This window comes from Amblyomma mixtum, chromosome 3 (assembly GCF_055824585.1).
Source record: "Amblyomma mixtum isolate Tamu chromosome 3, ASM5582458v1, whole genome shotgun sequence".
Lineage (NCBI taxonomy): Eukaryota > Metazoa > Arthropoda > Arachnida > Ixodida > Ixodidae > Amblyomma > Amblyomma mixtum.
The window spans coordinates 211976649-211991478 of record NC_143014.1 but is presented as its reverse complement, the minus strand read 5'-3'; the positions used below and the strand labels follow the sequence as shown (position 1 = coordinate 211991478).

At 48.7% G+C, this 14830-nt stretch overlaps 1 protein-coding gene across 1 annotated transcript in view; it reads left to right on the top strand.

Moving 5' to 3' along the window:
• The window catches only part of LOC149353553 (tachykinin-like peptides receptor 99D), a 154688-nt gene extending 140416 nt beyond the window's left edge, over window positions 1-14272 (top strand). Inside the window, exons 2-4 of the mRNA XM_089582647.1 lie at window positions 8081-8181; window positions 9353-9443; window positions 10352-14272. Coding sequence (XP_089438773.1) covers window positions 8081-8181; window positions 9353-9443; window positions 10352-10483 — 324 coding nt within the window. The 3' untranslated portion in view covers window positions 10484-14272. The remainder of the gene's footprint in view (window positions 1-8080; window positions 8182-9352; window positions 9444-10351) is intronic.
• The last annotated feature ends 558 nt before the right edge of the window (window positions 14273-14830 follow it).

Genomic DNA, 14830 nt, shown 5'->3' with positions numbered 1-14830 from the left:
CCTGTAATGCGCTGCCGACGTCGTACGTCACCGTCTCTGAAGTCATTGGAGGTGTTCTGGCTGGAGGCATGCACGGCGCGCCTTTCGGCCGGTACAATGCCCGAAGCTTTAGCTATTCCTCGAAGCCAGGAGATCCGCGCGCTTTCGAAATCTGGGGCACGCACTTTCGTGGCCCGACGGTGTCACTCATCCTTGCGAAGCAGCCGCAGCAACGAGCAACTGTTACGCCGAAGAATACATAAGGGGGGGGGGGCGGGCGTGTCGCAATATACGTTCCACGTGTGCACAGCTGGAAAATGCCTTTGTCGCCGCGCCATTCGCAGAAGTGCGCTGTCTTCTTTTCTTGCCTGGGTTCGTTGTAAGAGAGAATGCAACGACGACGCGTTCCAAATTCGTTGTCTATGCGCGACGGCAGCAAGGGGCCTCATTTCGTAACAGTTCTGTTCCCTCGACTGGGGCCCTTTGCCTCTCTTCCTTCGGTCAGCCTCTCCATAGACACAAGAGCCGGTGACATAATTGCTTGGAAGCTGTCAGCCCTGACGTCACTGGCTGCGAGGGCGCAGTGACAGATAGGCCAAGGTTAATTGCGGACAGAATGGTTACGAAAGACCGAACAAAGCGTCTTAACTGCGCGTGTGCTGATGGCGTACGTTATGCAGGGAGTGCCACGTAAAGTGACCTAACGCTTTTGCGAATTTCTGCGGGAATAAAAGTCGAGTAGTGCTATGAACGACCTCCGAACGGAAGCAGTAGGTGTAGTGTTCCTCAAAATAACCTATTTCATTAGTTACGATAAACTGATTAACTTCTGACACGCTGGAGGTACGCGACATAAGTCAACTGGAAACCTACGGAGCGTCGAAAGGATGCAGCCTGCGCAAATCATATACATGCGAGTTGATCTGTAACGTTTTTTTATTTTTTTGCAGGGTCTAAAGGAAGAGTTCGAAAACCTCGAGGAGACAGGAGCGCGAACCGTGGCTAGCAGTGATAGCGACTGCAGGTGTGCGAGCTTGGGCACACTATGCCGCCACTCGTATAAGGGAATTTCTGCGAGGCGCAAGATATTTGAAGTGCGCCCGGGACTGGAACGTTCAGGATATCTCCCGCTTTACAAACCCTGGAAAGCTCTTTTGTAGCAAAGCTATACCGCAACGAAAATTAGGCGATCTGCGGCTTATTTCGACGCGCTAGCATCTTCTTGCCGAAACTTATTGTGCACCTTCAGTGGTCTAGAAGCTGAATGATTAATTTCAACTAATAGATTACGCCGGCACGATTTCAAGAACGCCCGTGTATTGGTATGAAAGAGCGTCCGAAAATATTTCACCTTGGAATCGTATGTTACGCATAGGACACTACACGTATTCCCACAGCAGCCGGCGAGAATCACGAAAGCTCCTTTCAGCGGAAGTTGCACGTGACGGGCCGGCGCCTTTTTGACTATGAGCACGGACCACTGCTTGTGTTCTCGCCAGTGACGAATAGCTGCTGCCGAAAGGAATGTCAGCCAACAGTTTTCAAGCTGCATCGGGGGTATAAGTTGAGAAAGAAAAAAAACACTTCTGAGAAGGCTTGGAAAGCGCTGATGCTGCATGTGATGAACATAAAAAAGGGGGAGGAATTTGGGGAGGGCGAGGATTGAGGGCCCTCAGAACAGCCCAAGAAAGCACAAAGCGAGCGATGAGAAGGCTTGCCTATTGAGAGGCATGCAAATGTGCACGCGTTTTGCGAACGGCATGACCGCTACTCGTAAACTACTCCCGGTGATCTTATATACAGAAATGACTTTCGGACAAAAACACGGCGCATTTATCGTTCCCCAGTCTTGCATAGAACTGAGAGAAGGTGCTCATCGTGGCGCAAGGCTAAAGTTTCAGTGAGTCTCAAATGAGGAGACAAAATCGATGGAATGGATGTAGCGAAAAGTATTCCTTAACTTTTTTAAAAGCAAAACGAACATAGTTTCTCGTTCGGCAGCTAAACTTGAGAGCTCCTTGTAGTCTCATAATCCCAGCGTCTTTGACTGTATGCCTGCCGTTGCTGGCTGCAAGCGACGAGTTTCATATTACGCTATACCTTGTCTGCAGTGTGTAGAGAAGAGGAAATTCGAAGCTGCATCCCTTAGAAAATATTTCTCGAATATTGCGATATTTGAGCATTCTCGGTACTTTGTTCCCTTAGTCTGGTTCCAGCAGATAAATTTGTCCTCTTTTCAGCGTGATTTCGCAGACAAAAAAGAATAGGGATAAAAATATGTGTAAAACAGTTGGCCCGAATCCTCACGGGGCTATTCTTGCTCCTTGTGCCCAAGAAGAGGCCACGGAATGCTGTCAGGTTTCAATTTAAAGCTTCAACGAAATGAAATTCCATGTATACCATACATTTCCTGCTTTTAAGACACCATGGTATAAAAAAAAAAAGCAGCCCCACCAGTAGGCGCCGTAGTCCCGCGAACGCACAACTTTCTTTCAGCGCTATTCCGAGCTGCGAACATGTGAGGCAGGTTGGAGCCGTTGCGAATACTATCGAAACCAGGCGCGGAAGCACTTCATCTAAGAGGAATGCCTCGAGTTTGGAGTTTTCGCGTGAAACTCTAGGGAGGTATCTAAAGAGCACCATATAAATGTGCGCAAACAAGAAGATGTGCGCAATATACAGAGAGAAAGGAAGCAAGCAAACCTGAGTCGGTTCACAAGTTCGTGCTGTTTTGCGCCGAGCGATGATCCACGCGCGGCCGTTTTCTTCCTCTGAACGGAACGGATACAAACTTGTGGCTGATGGGGCTCACGCTTTACTTCTCAGACGTTGACCAGAAGGTGGCGTTGTAGAGACTGGGTCGTATAATGTATACCGAAGGTGCACCGGCCGCGCTTCCGTGGTCAAGCGATGTGGAAAAATCTGCGGCCAGGTTGTGAGTAGTGGCATAGCGTATGGCTGAGTAATAAATGTCCTACTTATACTGATGACACGTCCGGTGCAGAATCTATGGAATGCGACTCTACAAGCGCCTGGCCCCGGTTGCATGCCTCGATTGAGAGTGAATTTCTTGCTCGCACACTTTCGCGCGCCACTGTACCTTTGTACCTTCGTCACCTTGTCCGTCATCTCAACAGTATTGGCCAAACACTGCTGAAAAATTCTTTTCGCGCTCCTGTCGCTCTAAGCACGTTATGTAAATAACGACTTGAAAATTAAAAAGCAAGATACTTTGCGCGGGCCAAAGTGATGTTTCAGCGCTTCCACCGCTATAGCTGCTATATAATAATGCCTTTATTTTTCATCACAAGGATGAGGGAGGCAGAGAGAAAAAGCTAGGGGTGTAGCTTGACGAGCTCTCGCCTCCCCAGATTGAAGTACAGGGTCAATCACACTTAGAGGGAACACGGCTCCGCGTGGCGGCGTACATGCGGAGCACTATTGCGGCCAAGCCGGTAGAAAACCCATGCAAAGGGGGCAAATGACACCAAGCACCACGTCGAGTGCCCTCTTCTCGGGCGCCATTCTGCATTGATTCATGAAGGGGTGAGATGCAGTGGCACTCCGCCGGCACGGGGCCACGCGGAGCCGTGTTCACTCTAAGGGTGATTGACCCTGTACATGGCCGGACTTTTATGTAGACGGACACCGAATGCCCAGGGCCAAAACTTTCGTTACGTCAACAAACTGTTCTGCTGGCGCATTTGCGAAGGAATACCGAAGGCGGCTTTATTTACAGCCTTGAAACGATATTCCTGCTGGCATTACGCTAGCCCTTCCTGATTGCGCACGTGGTAGCATCTGAGTTTCAGCTGTGGCATCAGGCAGCTGGCCCATCATTGCAAAGATTGCTCAACAGCTTCTGGCCAGCCTGATGAGCTCAGCATGCCATGAACCTCTGGGAACTCCACCGGAAGCGTACTTTGCGTTTGCTGACCTCCACTATTATGAACACCTTTGCTCACTTACTCCGATTAGTCGTTTCTCATAGCTGCCCATGAGGCCTTCCATAGTCCGGTATCCGCGCTTTTACGATGCTGACGGTTAAAGTTACAACCTGCGACAGGTGTTCAGGCATGTCTCGTCTATTAAAAAAAAATCCTATTTTGCAGTGCGCGGTTGGATTTCGTTCATTATACCCGATCGTGCATTCGAAAGGGGCCTACTTCGAGGGAAAACGAAAACACTCAGGACGGCGAGCTTTGTATCAAGGAGGCCAATTGTTCGTCTCCGTTATGCCTGCGGCGACCGCATCGCGCGGCTTCCTGTATCACCCTGAAAAAGTGGTAGGGTTCTAACGTAGTTAAAGGGAGTAGGCGCCGGAATGCATGTGTTCATTATACGGCTCTTTGCGGCATCTGCATGTGCGCGCAAAACGTGTTTCTCTCTCTTCATCTTCACACTCTTTCTCAACTCGGCGGCAGCTGGCGCGACGCTCTCCCATTGGATACAGCTGGCGCGACGCTGCGCAGAAGTTACTCAAGCTTCCTCGGACTGCCTGCAGCTGGCGCAACAATCCTCTTAACTAACCTGAGCTTGCCCTAGCTACTCCGAGGCTTCAGACAGGATTCTTGGTTTGGTTTGACCTCGTTAAGTAGTGCTTCTGCACTAAAAACGTAATGTTTTAAACTTGACACACATTGCCAGAAGTGCAATTAATAGTGGTAACGAATTGGATCTGACAGGTGGCAAATCCGATATCCTACCTACTCGTAGGCTCAGAAGTGCCAGATGATTGAGGAAGCGCTTTTTGGACCTCTTTTTGCTCGCGGAAGTTTTCATGTAGACACGTCCGTCTGGCGTTATTTTTTAGCGAGATTCCGCCTCACTGCTCAACGTTTCAGAGCTCCACGCATTGCCCTACAATCGCTTTCACTTCTACTTCGCGTTGACTTCGCGACTGCTGCAGCTATCAGTGAAATAAGCGAGGGCTTCTTCAGCCCTGTGGTCGACATAGGTTTTAACAAAAAAAGATGAAAGTAAAAACAATGACAGTGTCCCTAATAACTCCGTCGATTGTTGCACTGGTGCCAACAAAACCATGTTTCACATACCAGCAAGCACATAAAAAGCGCCTCCAAATGAAAAAAAAATATAGAAAAGGGAAAGAAAAGATAATAAAACGCCACTAAAAAGTACGCGGTGCGGTATGAAGATGTTTCTTAATCAGCGCGGCGCCAGCTAGAGACAAAAACAGAATGTTATACGAGTACACCGGATTCCTGACGTCATCGGCATCTCTCGACGCTTAGGCTCCTTTCATAGCGTGTTTTCAGCTGAGAACCTCGCCCCGTAGAGCCCAGCCATCACGAGCGATCTGAGCTAACGAACAAAGCACTCAAAGAAAGCTATACAAGGCAAAAGCACCGAGCAGCAGCGACAGCAGACGAAACAGGGGCGGCGCACACGCGAGGCGTTCGTGCCTCGCGGTGATGCGTCGGCGCTTACGCGGTATCTCGCTCCTCCTCGCAGCGAAGAGATTCGATCGGATTTACGATAATGGGTCTCAGACGGGGATGTTTGGCCTCACTTGGGCCGCGCCAACCAGATTACGCCCGGCGGCGGTGACTGCGCTTCCGACGGACGGTCTGGCCTGGCTGCGAGAGGTTGGAGCCGATATAGATACCTAACGCACGTGGGCCTCTTGACCACCCACGCACGCAGGTGTCCGCAGCCTCTTGGCGGTAGCGACGCTCACCGGGCAAATAACGCCCACCTAGAATTGTATACGAGAGGCGCGTTTCACGCCCACTAGCGGCCCCGCCGTATTCGAATTAGAAGCGCGCGCGCCGATGTGGCACCTGCTTGCGGAAAAGAAATAAAAAGGACGGAAGCGCTCGAGAGCAGACAAACACGGCGCTGTGCTCTCGCCTTTTCTCATCTGGTCTTTCCGTCCTCGCGTGCGCTGTTTACTTCCGAGATAAGTGGATTCGACGGGGGTCGAATGAAAACCTACTCTGATGGCTGCGGTTTGCATTGTAAAACAAACCTCTTAATCGCACAAAAACCGCCCGTTATGTGTGCAGTGTCCTCTGCGCGCTCCGTGCATTCAGTAAACGTGAGCCCGGCTTTCAGCGGCTGAAGTTGATGTGAATAGTTGAAAGGGAAACGATCGTAGTGGGCGTATAAAAGCAAAGTGCAACCCACGCTGTCCACGGCCCCTCTCATTACGTTACACAATGGTCGAAAATGAGTTCACGGTCCATACTTTAGTGCGGAAACACTGTTCCGATGGGTAAAACCCGAGCAAGATCTTGAAATGTTTGTACGTATGTTTGCGGTGTTTGTGGGTTTCTGCCAAAAATAAAAATAAAAAACTAAACATCCACAACTGGGGGTCGCACACGCGGAGGAACGAGCAGATCAGATTCGCAGGCCGCTGTGCGAGAGCGCTAGGCAATCCCCGCAACCGAACACGCCGCGAATGAAACTACATGTACACTATCACGCTGTGCATTGCACATCGCCGTCTTCGTCCTCTATTAATGCTGTGAAGCTAATATTCGCGCTTAGAGCTATATGGCGATAGTGACAGAGAGGTGTGCGCTGCATGCGTTGGCGGGGACAACGTTGAGGTAGAAGCACGGCACTAGGGGAATACGAGTTGTTGTTGACAACCCTGCGGCAGAGACGCGGCACTGGAGCACAGGCCGACGGCGCACATTGGCATTGACGATGAAAAAAAAAATGTAAGACGCTCATACCTGGCTCCCTGGGTCAGTAGACACCTGAATCGCGCTTTCGGGTTGCGTGGCATGGTGCCTACCTGCAAAAAACTGCGCTCTCGCACAATATTTCGTGAGCTTGGCGCATGATAGCCTTAGATGCTTATGCGCCACTAAACCCAACACAACACAAAAACACAACACAGCACAATATTTCGTGCTTAGCAATGCGAAACCACCAGCAGTTTTGTCTTACCGTGCGGTTTGGAGCCGCATTGACGCTTCGTCCTCTGCCACATATGGAAGCACTCTTCACGTGGCACTCCTCTCGACAGCCCTACGCAAGGCGGCTGCGACAGCAGCACCAAATTACGAAACATATTTATTGCTAAACAATCTTAACGTACGACCTTGCGCTAGTACTGTTTGCCTCAGCAGGGAATATCTCTGATTTTCTTTTTAGATTGTAGATTTCTGCGGTACAAAAATGTTCCTTTTTTCCCCACACTTCTGGCCTCATCTGAAGCCACAGATTCCTGCAGCAGCATTCAGACTTCGTCAGAAGTTGTTGCGATTGATTCAGGAACCTGCCCAACAACGAATCCATTGGCTGAAAGGTATACAGCGGAGGAACGCGATCGCCTTGCTTGATGTTATCAGTCTGCAGAGCGATAGGACCGACGCCCGAGAAGACCGGCTCGTTACTCCTGGCCTCGACTTTCAACAGAAACAAATGCGGTCATTCATTGCACCACTGTTGAATATGAAGCGCCTTAATTGTGCCTCAATTTTTGAAAACATAGGCTTGCTTATGTGCTCATTCCAGTATCGTCGTTTAACAGGCGAGAGGAAGAATCCGTTGGAGAAGCAGACAAAGATTACTAACTCAGCGATTAATTCCACCCGTCTAAGCGGCCCATTTAATGCGCCATCTTTACTTAACTCAATAACTGTTATATCACCGCGTAAAATGCGCCATTTACTGCATGCATAAAATGAGGTTGGGTTTCCGAAATCAAGCAGCGAGGTTTTTCCTCTACGAGAATGGCCGCCGGAAGCTTGCCTATAGAGAGGCGCTTTGCAGCGGAGAACGTGCATCTTGCCGCAGATTCTAGTTCTGCAGGAGGATGCTTGCACGAAACATAAGTCGCGCAGACGTAAAGCCACGCGGCTACTGCATACGAGCGCAGGGCCATAAATACAGCAGGTGTTGCGAGTTCTCGCTTCGCTGAGTCCGCAGCGCAAGTCTAGCGCCATCTGCATTCCCTGCCCCTTTTTTCCTCCATTGGGCCGAAAGGCCATTTAACTCAAGAATAAAGCTCTGTTTGTTGAACTTGTGCGCTGGAAATTGTGCGCTAGAAATTGTGTGGGAAATTGAGCGGTTTGATTTTGTTCCGTTTTCTTTCCTGACGCCATGCTGCCTTCCCTTTTCGCAGGTGACCAAGATGATACTGGTGGTCGTGGCCATTTTCGCCATCTGCTGGCTGCCTTACCAGACGTACAACATCCTCCAGGAGCTTTATCCCAGCATCAACCAGTAAGCAGGCTGAGCGTTTGGGCCTCACGGGTGGTCGCGTAGTATAAACCGGCCACAAATCTCGGCCCGATGGCGTGGCAACGTGACACTGCTTAGCTTTAGAGCTACGATTACTAGCCGCGAGAGGGTTTGTTCGTATATTTTTTTGCGAGGGCCTCAGAAGAAAACTGAAGTAGTATATAGACCACGGACATGCGTGGTTTATACTCCTTCGCTAATCCTTTCCCAGCAAACCAAAAACCTCTCAGAGACGTCTAGCTAGACGTCTCTGAGAGGTTTTTGGTTTGCTGGGTTGGGCTGGCTGATGTGAGCCTGATGGCCTACAGGGGGCGCGATTCTTAACTGGAAGAGATAAGGACTGCGCCAGATAAACACAGTGCCGGTTGCTAGGCTCTCTGGAGACGAACTATTGATTTTAAAGAGAACTGTCTACTAGGTCGAGCGCATAAGTTTGTTTTGTGCTGCCGAGAGTGAAGCAGACAACGAGGAACTCGATTACTGATGCAAGCTATCTAAACCACAAAAAATTCTCCGTCTGTTTTCTGCTGGTCACCATCTCGTTGTTACGCTGCATGTAGTCCAAAACTTCGAAGCATGATTATATCCTTGTATATTGGAGTTCGTCAAATATTATTCAGGGTAATCCGCCAAGGTGGATTATATTTGTAATAAGGGAGTAATTACTCATTCACATCCACCTGAGCGCAGCCATACGGCTACAAAGGAAAGCTGTACAGCTTTCACAGAAAATTCATAGTTAAAGAAAAATTCGTCCTGATCCTGGGTCCGAACCCGGGACCACCACTTCACCGGAGCAGTCGCTCTACCAACTGAGCTAACCGGGACGCAAGCTTATACGTAGGGCGAGAGCGAACTGATCAATAATTCAAAGTGGGAACAATGTTGAGTGGATGTATGCGGATGCGGATGGATGGGTGGATGCGAATGAGTAATTACTCACTTTTCCTTGTATATTGCTCCAGCTAACTGCATTAACTCGTGTGTTAGTGTTCACTTCTTGATTTTGTAAGGCCATTTTATACATAAACGGGATGTTTCTTGAAAGGATTTGGGAACACGGGATCTTCTTCTGGAAGCGGATCACGTTATGCTATAACTCTCTGTGATGCCGGCTTAAAGTTGATGCGCGCCATATTTGTTCTATTTCCAGGTATCGCTACATCAACGTTATTTGGTTCTGCTCCCATTGGCTGGCCATGAGCAATTCCTGTTACAACCCCTTCATTTACGCCATCTATAGCGTAAGTCTCTACGATGTCTTTTGGCCTCATCGAAAGTAGAGCCACGTGTTATCATTTTCAGGAGGTCAAGACGTGATGCAGATTTAAGCTTTCCGTCGGTTAAGAATGATTAAGAGAGCCGGCTGAGTTGATAGCAGATTGTATTAAAGCAGCGCTAAAGATAGGACTGCCGCACGAAGCCACAGCAGAAGTGATTCTTATTCCTGTCCCGTCTTTTCAGCGGCTGTACTACAGTCGAATGGGGAACCTCACCAGCATACGAGACCGATGAAATAATTTAAAATAGGAGACGGATACCACAGCCGGCACTCGTGTACCCGCTGAAGCAAGGCTTCTTTTTCTTTTGCCAATGTTCCCAATGCATTTAAATACTTATCGTTATCACGTACTCAGAGGGAGAGATAGAGAGCAGCACCCCAGAGCATCACTGCGACGATAATGGTGCCTTAGGCTTGGCTCACTGTGATATTGGCTGGAGAATAACATTTTTTGGTAGGACGTGCCCAAGGCATGGCTCACCAGGACCACCTAGTTATCGAGCCGGTCGAAGGCAAGCCATAAACCTCAAGCCAAATAAGCTCAATACTCTGATCGTGGCTGGAGAATAACGTTTTTCGAGTAGGACGTGCAGGTCAATAGCATTCACCGAACTTCTTTTACGACTATACGGTAATGTCGCTCTCAAGCTATACTGAAAGTTCTTCGATGTTAACAAAACTTCCGCCAACACCCGAGGAGGGTTTGCACGCTAATATTTTCTACCATGACGTCTACACCTTTTTTGAAAGCCTGACTGTAATGCGGGAATGGTGTATTCTGTGCATTTGCAGCTGATCGGCGTAAGACTGCAACCGTGGCTGCAAACGTGAGCCCCAGTGACCTCTATTCCGCTGTCCTCTTGTGCGCAGGAGAAGTTCAGCGCGGAGTTCCGGGCACGCATGCGGTGCTGCTCGTCCAGGAGCAAGCAGGACGAGGCGCACTGCTACCGTCAGACTCCCAACTCCGTGTCCACCCGCTACTCGATGCGCTCCTACTCCTGAGCCTCACCGCGGCGGCCGACAGCCGGTGCAAGCGGCCAGCACCACGAGAACGCCTGCGATGCGGACCGCTCGGGCATCGCGGAGCATGACCTATAATTCCGGCCCAGCACTGCGCGGCACCAAGAGCCTGTGATCCCTCGAGGCCGCCTCCACGGGCAGTCGATGGCCCCGCGGTGACACATGGACGAAGGCAGCCTGGAGAAAACGGCCGAGCGTTTCAACGCGGCGAACGTTTCTTGAACGCATGGCGCGGTTGAGTACAGATCAGACAGACCGCATGCAGCGGGTGTATTGTCGGGCGACGTCCGCTTTCCTTTTAGGGTGAAATACTGGAATATTTAGAGCCTTTCGTTTCTGGGCACACTAGACAAGCGCAGCACACTGACAGGGAAACAAACTAAATTGTCTTTGGGCAAGCTCAATCCACGATTTTCACCTGACGATGATACGCTCGTTTAGGCCAAAGAATTAATTGATCTTAGTTATAAACATCTTCTAAGTTGTGTTTCCCATTACTAGTCCATCAGTGACAACGAGACATTCTGGCATTGCAGCGATAAGCTATATAGCTGCTGTCGAGCGTTGAGCGCAAGGAGCGTATGCTTTGAGTTTATGTTCGGCAGGTATAACTTACAGCCTTTCTCGGGTGCCTTTACTGTTGCTTACGGTGTGTTGAAAGCAGAAGTGGGCTAAAACTTCTGCGTGTGTTGTGCAGTGCAGACAAGTGTTGCGCTCGTCTAAGTTCGTGGCTGGTTTGGTAAAGCGTGCCAGGCTCGCACATCGAAATCAAAGCTATCGGCTGCGAACAAAGCTTCATCCTTTGGTGCGCGGGCTTCTTAGCGTACTCCCGTTCGTTCCACACTAACCGCGAAACGCATGACGTTACAGACGCACGCTAAATACATACGTAGGTATGTAGTACGTCTACACATGTACGCACGTCAAGTAGTGCGCCGATCTACAGAAACCAGAGGATCAATATAATATGTAATCTTTTGGTGACGGTTTGTTTACAAATTACGTGCGTATCTTATTTTCATGCTGAAATGAAAAGTGGGCTATACGAAGATCGGCCTCGCGGTCTCACAGACCGGATAACATGCTGTCCCTTCGGCAGAAACTGTATTTACAACCGAGCTTAGTCTTATCCATGTTCCGGAAATGGAACGGTGTTCCTTGTTCCTGATACCACACCGTCAACGCAAGGGCCTTGCGTAAACTATGAAACTGTTTTACTTTATGTGTCAATTACGGTGAGCGCAGCGTTGGCGCAGAATATACTTGTGCCTGCAGGTTTTTTTTGCATTCTTTACTTATTTAGAGCACTGAGAAATCGTCCTTAATATTGACGTGACGCTACTGACACAGCCGAGGAGGTCAGCTCCAGAGGCTAGCGAGCGATGGACGAATTGGTGCGCCGAAAGTGGGCCCACCGGCGTCTGGAGATGCTCCGTACCACTTGGCGGAGCAGCCAAGTGCGGTTTCTTAGTGCGGATGTGAATACCCGTATTTCATGGCTTTCAGCCAGGATGTCCAGTGCTCTAGTTGTTCCGTAGGTTGGTTATGTAAATACAGCGTGTCAAGTTCTGAACTGCCTTGTAATAAAGCCCCTGGATGAATCCGGGGGCTTCTGTATACTATCTATATAGACGTACTTTGTGCTTGTACATAAGCGACATAGCTGTATACGCATTGATCAGCGCACAAACTCCTCGATCTTCCGAAGCTCTGCCTGTGCTCTGTCTGCGTTCCGCTCAGTGCCCGCATTGCGCGCGAGCCTTTGTGATCTCGATACACCCTCATGAGCCCATACATAAACTCGGTTAGAAAGAATCCATTTCAGTGTAAAGAGTCGCTGTGCAGCTGTTGTGGTGGGTACCCAGTGATGCTGGCAAAATGTGCACCTTACATCTTCTTCAGCTGTGACCATGATTCCACGAGCTGAGCAGAAATTAAGGACTGCAGAAGACGCCACAATGCGTGCCCTACAGGTGGATTTAGTCTGCCATGCTGAATCGGTATGCGCTACTAGTTAAGATCAAATAGTTTTTTTGTAGCCGACATCTCTCACAAAGTCATATTCGACCTACAGCAATCCCACGGAACTTTACGGACCTATTTTGTTCTCGGTCAGGATTAGAACAATCAGTCATGGCCACTTTGCCTTGCGTGGATTACAGACATTTTGTGGCTGCGGCTGTGAGACTGTTGCCCGAGAGACATGACGCTTTACTATCTGGCACGTGCGGCATCATTCACCGAAGGTAGCGCATGCGGCTGAGCATAAGCAAAGTGTGTATTGCCTTTGGTGGTGCAGTATGAAGCATAATAAAAGCCATTCCGTGCTGACAACGAGGCACTAAACGTCCACGAGAAAGCTATTAGCAAGTTGTCTAAAGGTTATAAAAGGAAAAAATTGCGGCTGGGGCCACAATATCTTTTATCAACCCTTCCGCTTGTTAAGCTCAAGAATGCTTCTCACCTAGAATGCTCTCTCCAGCACTCTTCAAAAACGCAAAAGCTATCGCCCTCATCTGACTACGCCGTATTGTTGCCGGCAGGACTGGACCTCTCAAACGGATATCGCCACCGATCCCTGGGGCCACTTTAAATCCGGCACGTTAAGGACGCACAGTGAATGAAACCGACAAGCTTTCAGCCTTACGTTGCTGCACAACATAAAGCAAAATGCCTCTTAATCACAAAAACGGCGATCGTTCTATCCTTGCTAAGTGGACCTTGCTCTATGAATAACCCAGAGAGAAATTCATTTGCGTACGCATGCGAATCTATACAAACGCAGTTTTCGCGTTTACAATTTTTTTTTCTATTTTAATTTGAGCTACAAGCCGACCAGGACTCTTGAACTAAGCTTCCTCTTCTCGAATTAGTGTTTAAATGTCCCAAAGCTCACTGAATCTGTTGTTGATGCAATATACCAAGAAATCAGTAATAAATAACCTGACTGAATGACCATGCAGGTTTGATGACAAGGGAAAAGTGGAGAGAAAGCGGAAGAGTGTTTATTCCAGGGAGAGGTCATTCATTCCTCCTCAATTCCCTGCTCGTGTACATACCAAGTATATGTGGTCTTATAATTCGTTAGTCGTAGCAATCAAAACATGCGCCATTTATTGCTCACGGGGCATTGACGTGCGTAGCATGGCCAAGCGCAGGAACATTTACGGCTCAATCAATACCACTGCGTTCGCAGCGTTTGTGCCACTAAGACTAGATACAAACTGCTGCCCTGTTTGACCACGTTGTTTATATTTGTTTATGCCTGCACAGAGACATTATCGTTACCTGAAAACCACTTGTCATAAGTTTTGAATGTATTTACTGTACATATGTGTTGTGTATAATACGACCGACACACAGTGTTCCTATTTCAAGCTGTTAAGGTGTGTGCAGTTTTAACGTCGTTTCTTGGACCTCACGTAACCGACATTCCATAGCACATGACTGTTGAAAACTGCGAAATACATGTTCTGATATTTTTTTCATAGTATTTGTTTGCTATTTTAAAGGTGTGTGAGAGGAAAAGAGGACGCCATTTAAGGAAAAAATGAACTTCGCTGACGCTCTTATAGAGCCTCGGCGCTCGTTATGTTAAGCGTTCCATTCTTCCTACAGGGTCGCTAGAGCGCCTGTCTTGCCGGGTGCTAACGTTTCTTGATATACCGGAGCGGCGCCTGCACTCGCGTGTTTAACTTGCTCGTACCTTCTGAAGGGGATCATGTATACACGTGGCTCACTCCAACTGGTTTCTCGTGTGATGTTTGAGAGAGTAACAACTTTCCGCCAATAAAGTACTGTGCTCATAAACATCTGTCCGTGTTTAAAACTGCCGCTGGCAAGGGTGCCCAAAAGGGCGTGATGCCGCGCGAATTTCCCCGTGGGTGTTTACATCTGCGTATTCTTCTTATCTTTATCATGTGTGTATGTTTGTCACCGGCGTAGATTCGTACTCCGTAGGTCGCCTATTCGCAATGCGCGAAACGGTACGCTACTTATCAAAATTTGTCAGGCCACATTTCGCACAACTAGAACTGTCGCCGTGCATATTCGAGAGCATAATTGTTGCATTACTGCCTCTCTAGACGAATCGCGTGGTGAGAAGAGCTGTTCTCGTTCTGCACACAAATCCAGCTCTGCAGAACCTGTGCAAATATCACCGCATGTTAACGTGAGTTCTAGTCTGACTTTAAACTGGTTCCGGACTTTTGAAGATCACTATACGCACATTGCTCATGATTCAGTGAATGCAATTCCTGATTCTTAATGTTAATGATTTGTTACACACACTGACGTTATCTACTGATCTTCCTAGTTGGTATTAGTTTA